Consider the following 6,138-nt stretch of genomic DNA (forward strand, 5'->3'; position numbering starts at 1 on the left):
ACAATATTTTAGAGACAAATTATGCTTTCAATGGAAAGAGAAAACCGGTTTGCGATCAGACACAGCTGGTTGTTGCTTGGATTTATATTTTTATTTGTACAGTGTTTGGAGTGTTTGTGTATCTTTGGACAACACTTGAACTAATCGACCGACAGCGTTGCTCTTTGATTAAATGTTGGTAGGGCACGGTGCTCACCAAACCCCCTCGCGCAGATGCACGGTGTGTGCAAAGGGATGATCCTGGAGACGTGCAGAGTTACAAGTTCAATGGCTGCCTGGCAGCTTTGCATAGGACTTTGTTTTTTTGTCGGGTCTTTTTGAATAAGTCACTGGGTGAAGCACACACACGCTGTGAAACGCAGGAAGCCAAACTAGAGAGCGTGGGGTGCAGGGATCCATCCCATCGACTTGCCGTGTGCATATAAATACCATCGGCAGATGATGCAGAATTCATCGGCCAATAACCGGGACCAGGCAGCTCCGCCGCAGAAGTGGGGGGCGGAAAGGGGGAGGGAGGGGGAGGGCGTGGGCGCTCGAGGGGCGCAGCAGGGCGGGAGGTTATACATCCCCATCGACCAGACTGAAATATTTGCCCGGATTGGGGACACACAGGTAAGGGACGGTGCTCCCCGGGTAGAGCAGGGGGAAGGACAGCGGCAGCAAACAACGACTGAGGAAAGTGCTGTCTTTGTAAAGGGCCGGGAAGGCCGCCGCTGCCGCCCCCTGGGCTGGCAGTTCTCCAGGCGGCTCTGCCGGGCCCGGCGCGGGGCCCTCCTGCTCCGCAGACATTTGTCTCTTGAGCTTATTGCGGCGGTTCTGGAACCAGATCTTCACCTGCGTCTCGGTGAGCTGCAGGGAGCCGGCCAGGCAGGCGCGCTCGGCGCTGCTCAGGTAGCGCTTCCGGTCGAAGGTGGACTCCAGCTGGAAGATCTGGCTCTTGGAGAAGATGGTGCGGGTCTTCTTCTTGCCGGCCCCCGCCGGCAGCGCGCTGCCTTCCTCGCTGCAGCAACCGTCCGGCCCCCCGCCCCGCCGCGCGGGCTCCGGGCTGCGCTGCGATTCCTCAGGCTGCGGGGAGCCGGCTCCTCCTGCTGCTTCCCCGCAGGACCTCCGGCCCCGGCCGGCGGCGCCGTCCGCTGCCATCCGGCAGGTGTCTTCCCCTGCAAACGGCAAAGCACGACATCAGCGGCCGCCGCCCTTCCCACCGCGCGCCCCGCAGCCCCCCAGGCGCCCGGCTGGGAGCCCGACGGGCACCGGGGGCCCCAAGAGCTGCCGGGAAGTGCCGAGGGCGAGTCTAGCAGCCCACCGGGGGGACCCCAAGGCAGGAGGGAGGGCACCTACGGAAGGGAAAGGGCGACGTGCTTCCAGGGGCAGATCCAGAGGCACCTCCCAGGGATGGGGGAGAAATGAGGTTCCTCGGGGTTTAGGACAGGGACACGAGGCGGTGGGAGTGGGGTAGGGTACACAGAATAAACAGCCTGAAAGACTCGGGGGGGGGGGGCAGGGAGGAGAGCAGCTATCTACCCCACCTTCACCGTGGCAGCTCTGACTCTCTTTACACCTGTGCAAAGTGCAACAAGCGGAGAGTGGGAGTGCTGTGTGTGTGCGGTATCTAGCCAGCCACCCCATCCCACACTCATTGCCATGGTAACCAAGAGTCCCTGGCTGTACATGAGTGTAACATGCATGAGGAATGCAGTGTGTGTGTGTGTGTGCGCGCGCGCATATCAGTGCACGGTGTGTGTGCAATGTATTCGTATAGATGGGTGCGTGCAGCAGGGATAATGCAGGAGGGGTGTGCATAGGTGTGGGTATACAGTATCTCTGTGTGTGTAGGTGTGGTAAGCAGTAAGGGTGTGTAGGAGAGCGTGTGTGTAGCCGTGGGATGCAGTTGGTGGGGGTTTGCAATGTACTGTGCTGTGTGTGTGTGTAGCTGTAATGTGTGTAGGTATGCTATGCAGTGTGCAGGGGTGTGTGCAGTGTGTAGGTGGGGATATGCAGTAGGTGCAGGCGTGCTAAGCAGTTTGTCTGAGCTGTGCAGTGTACGTCTGCAGCAGGGATGTGCGGTGTGTGTGTGCGGGGGTGCAGTGCGTGTGCAGGGGTGCAGTGCGTGTGCAGGGGTGCATTGTGTGTGCAGTGCGTGTGCAGGGGTGCAGTGCGTGGGGGTGCAGTGTGCGCCCAGTGCGTGTGCAGGGGTGCAGTGCGTGGGGGTGCATGTCAAAGACACAGACAGAGGCTCCAGTCTCTATACCCGGGTTTCTGTAGCGTTTACTGGGCTCCTGTTCCAAAGGCCCCTCTTCCTGCTCCTCCGGGTCCGGCAGGCAGCAGCAGGCTCTGGCCGGCTCCCGCCGCAGCCTGGGGCTCCTGGCCGAGTCCGCGCCGCGGCGAGAATTGCGCTTCAAGATGCTGTCAATGGTGAAGGTCAGGCAGGCGGGGGGCGGCTCCCCGCCCCGGCTCAGCCTCCGGCGCCTCTCGCAGCCCAGCGGCAGCCCTGCCATGAGGGACCGAGCAGGACGCGCGGCCGTCGGGCTCCTGCCTGTCTCTGCGCCTCCGACTCCCCGCCGCCGCCGCGCTGCACCATCCCGCTGTCCGTCCGGGCCGGAGCCGCGGCGGCGCTGAACCGGCGGGCGGGCGGCTACCAGGAGAAGCTGTAGGGATTGGCTGCGGAGGGACGGAGGGAGGGGCTGGCAATGGGACGGGAGAGGAGAGGGGAGGGGGGGAGAGAAATATGGGCAGAGAGAAAGCGGGGACGAGAAACAGGAGAGAAAGGAGGAGAGTCGAGAGAGGAATGGCTGGAGAGAAAGAGGAAGGGAGGCCAGGAGATTGGGGGAGATGAAGAGCGGGAGGTGGGAAGGGGAGGTGGGAGGAGGAGCAATGGGGAGGGAGAAAAAGAAGAGAGTCAGGAGAGAGACAGTGGGAAAGGGAAGGATCACAGAGGAAACAAGGGTAGGGAGCAAGGGGGGATCTGAGGCGAGGAAAAGGGAGGGAGACCAAGAAGGAGAGTAATGAGAGAGAAGAGGGGCCACTGGGAGGCAGAAAAGGAGGTACTGTGCCATGGGTGTGAGGGGGGAGACTCTCAAGGGGCTCCCCAGGATGTTTTCCCTTATTGCTGTGAAATACCCTCCATATCTGTGATCAGCCATTGCTGGCAGCATGCAGGGCTGGGTGACATCTACCAGAAACAGGGAAATATCCCGGCCTTCCCTTTGAAGTGGGCGGTGCAATTTGAAGGTTATCATTAGAAAGTGTTTCCTAGTATCTAACCTAAATCTGCTTTGCTGCAGATTAAGCCCTACTTTCAGTGGACATGGAGAACATCTTGGACTAGGACCTCTCTTTAGTTCCTCACATCCAGGCTATGTCTAAATCGTTCACAGTTTTTCTGCATAACATCTCTAAAATGGGACCTTTCCTGTCCATCCACAAAGCTAAACCTCTTGTCCAGGCTCTCATCATGTCTGATCTCATCCTTCTCTTTGGCCTCACCCCAAAATAAGGCAAGTGAGCAATGTGACCTTGCCCTACCCATACCCATTCAGACTGCTGCTGCCAAGATGTTTTCCTGGCCCGTCCCTTTGATCATGTCAACCCTCTCTTTGCATCCCTCCACTACTAGCCCCTCTTCTCTGTCACATCAGACATAAGCTACTTATATTAACTTTCAAGGCCTATGTCTGTCCTATGTTATCATCTCACCTTTACTAGTGAGTTAGCCATTCCTGCATCCAAGCATGCCCATGATGCCAGCCTCCATTGTCCATTGGTTAAAATTTCAAACAGTTATCTTCATATTTGCTTCCATTCTGCTGATAAGTCTTGGGAGGAGCTCCCTGTAAACATCAACAAAGTTAACATTGGCCTCTTTTAAAACCCTCCTTAAAACTCTCCCTTTCCAAGATGTCCACTCAAAAATTGACAATGGTTAGGCTGCTGGTGTGCTGAGACTGCTTACCCTGGTGACCAATATCATCTCATTGTTTCCCTATACTCCCCGCATCTGACTGTATATATCTGTGCTCTCTTGTCTTAAATTGTCAGTTCCTTGTAGCAGGGACAGTATTTTTTATTTCTCTGTGTACAGTGCCAATGTCCCTGCCCATGAGTAGGGCTCCTAGGTGCCACAGTGATACAAAGAGGAAGCAGAAGCAGCAGTCACAGCCAGGAATAGGGCTCAGGAAAGATGGAGGAGACAGGTAGTGAAGGAAGGGGACGTGGGTAGAGTAAGAAAGGGGAATGGAGAATCGCGGGATAGAGGCACAGGAAGGATACAGTGGCTGGCAAAGCTATGGTAATGCCATAGAGAAAGACAAAAGGCTATGTGGGGTAGGCTCAGTGAAAGAAAAATATACAGGGCAGTCAGGGGAAAGACGGGGGAAATGAAAGAGTTGAGACAGAGGATGTGTAGCCACAGAGAGTGAAGGAGGGAGGATGGTTATTAGAGAAAACAAGACAGAACAGATCAGATAGAGAGGAAGGAGAGGTTAGGAGAAATTATGCAGATAAATGATGGCAATCAGGGTGTAAAATGAGAGGGAAGTGAAGTGAGAAGAGCAGAGGACAAGGGAGAGGAGGAGAGAGGAGGAGAGAAGAGAAAGTAGGGGTGGGTAGGAGGGATGTGCACAAGGAGGAGAAAAGGTGGAACCGAGAGGAGAACAAGAGAGAAGGCAAAATAGTAGTCACCAAACACTGCCAGAATATTGATTATCAGTAAAGGTAAGGTAGCTGGGGTAGGGACCAGATGTTTTGGTATTTGTTTGTTTGTAGCACAGTGGAGCCTTGATCTATCATTGAAGCCACTAAGCACAATCAATATAAACTTATTATTTTAATATATAGCAGAGAGATGGGAAGGGGGGAAATATGGGAGAAAGAGTTGGCCTGATTTACCTCTCACAGAAGTAAAACAGGAGTAGTCCTTTGAAGTGACTGGAGTGATTCTCCTCTTCCCATGATTCTCCTCCCACTTACACCTGCAAAACATCAGGCCTAGTATATTGGATTTCTCCACTTATTCTTGACTGGAAAGAACAACCATAGACTTTTTCATTTGCTGTCCAAGAGGCTTGGTGATTTCAATTTACCAAAAAGTCCTTAGAGATGCCTGCAGATTGAGAGAGTCTGTATTTTTAAGGCCAAAAGCAAAGATGTCATGTAATTAGATTTGTTTGATATGTGACTTATAAGAGACTTAGTCCATGTTTGTGCCCTTCTGTATACCTCAGGAGGATATAAATGCATATAGAATAATTTCTCATTCATTCATAAGGACATTTGGACATGTCAATGGTTGTGAATGTGTTAACAATATTAGAGATTTGATATTGCAGATTGATAACACTATTTTGGCCCATTTATGTGTGTGTGTGTGTGTGTGTGTGGTTGCGGAGGGCTTTCTGTGTATTGAGGAGGGATATATTTGGTGTGAGGAGGTCAGAGGTGAGTGTATGCACGGTGTGAAAGCAAGGGAGTGTTTGTGTTGTGAAGGTGGTGTGTTGTGTTGTGAAGGGGTGCATGTTGGGTGGGGAATGAGTGTGTTGTGGAAGGGCTGAAGGGTGGGCATGTTGGGAAGGAGCGTTTTTGTTGTTCCTTAAGGATTTTTCCACAACAAGGCCCTTCAACATTTCAGTTTTTAAAAGCTGCTCAAATTGACCAAGACAATTTGTCCTGTCAACGCAGAAAGTCAACGGTTTTTTTGTTTTTGGAGGTTTTGGTTTTTTGTTTGTTTGTTTTTTGTATTTTGCACCTCTCCAAAATTGGCTGAGTGTTTAAAGAGGCCCTTCTGGTCTGAGACTCGGTGTTTCAACCACGAAAAGATGCTGAGAGCAAATTCGAAGCCTCTGAATAAGACTGATAATAGAACTGCTGACAGGCTCTTAAATACCATGGTGCCACAGGTACCATAAAATAAATTAAGAGCAGCTCAAAGCTTCCATAATCTGACTGCAGCGGTTCTTTGAGGGAGCGGATTTAAGACATTTTCATGACAATTAATTTCACTTTACAAATAGACTCGAGATTTTAATGCATTCGTCTGCAAGAGCACGGTGCATTTTCCACCAGGCGCAAAGCGCCAATCTTCTGTTAACAAAAAGTTTTGCTAAATACCTTATTTGTCTTGCATCTGATTCGACATCCGCTGTG

General features: G+C 52.5%; 1 protein-coding gene across 1 annotated transcript; it reads right to left on the reverse strand.

The window, feature by feature from the left end:
* Window positions 1-558: 558 nt before the first annotated feature.
* LOC137160339 (homeobox protein HMX2-like) lies at window positions 559-2,510 on the reverse strand. The gene is made up of 2 exons (XM_067558859.1): window positions 2,249-2,510; window positions 559-1,157 (listed from the first exon to the last, which is right to left on the reverse strand). Exons 1-2 carry the CDS (start codon window positions 2,493-2,495, stop codon window positions 559-561), a joined length of 846 nt encoding a protein of 281 aa, XP_067414960.1. The 5' UTR covers window positions 2,496-2,510.
* Between the last annotated feature and the right edge of the window lie 3,628 nt (window positions 2,511-6,138).

Source organism: Emydura macquarii, unplaced genomic scaffold, assembly GCF_026122565.2.
Source record: "Emydura macquarii macquarii isolate MOO-44397 ecotype Brisbane River unplaced genomic scaffold, CSIRO-AGI_Emac_v2 contig_2199, whole genome shotgun sequence".
NCBI classification, from domain to species: Eukaryota; Metazoa; Chordata; order Testudines; family Chelidae; genus Emydura; species Emydura macquarii.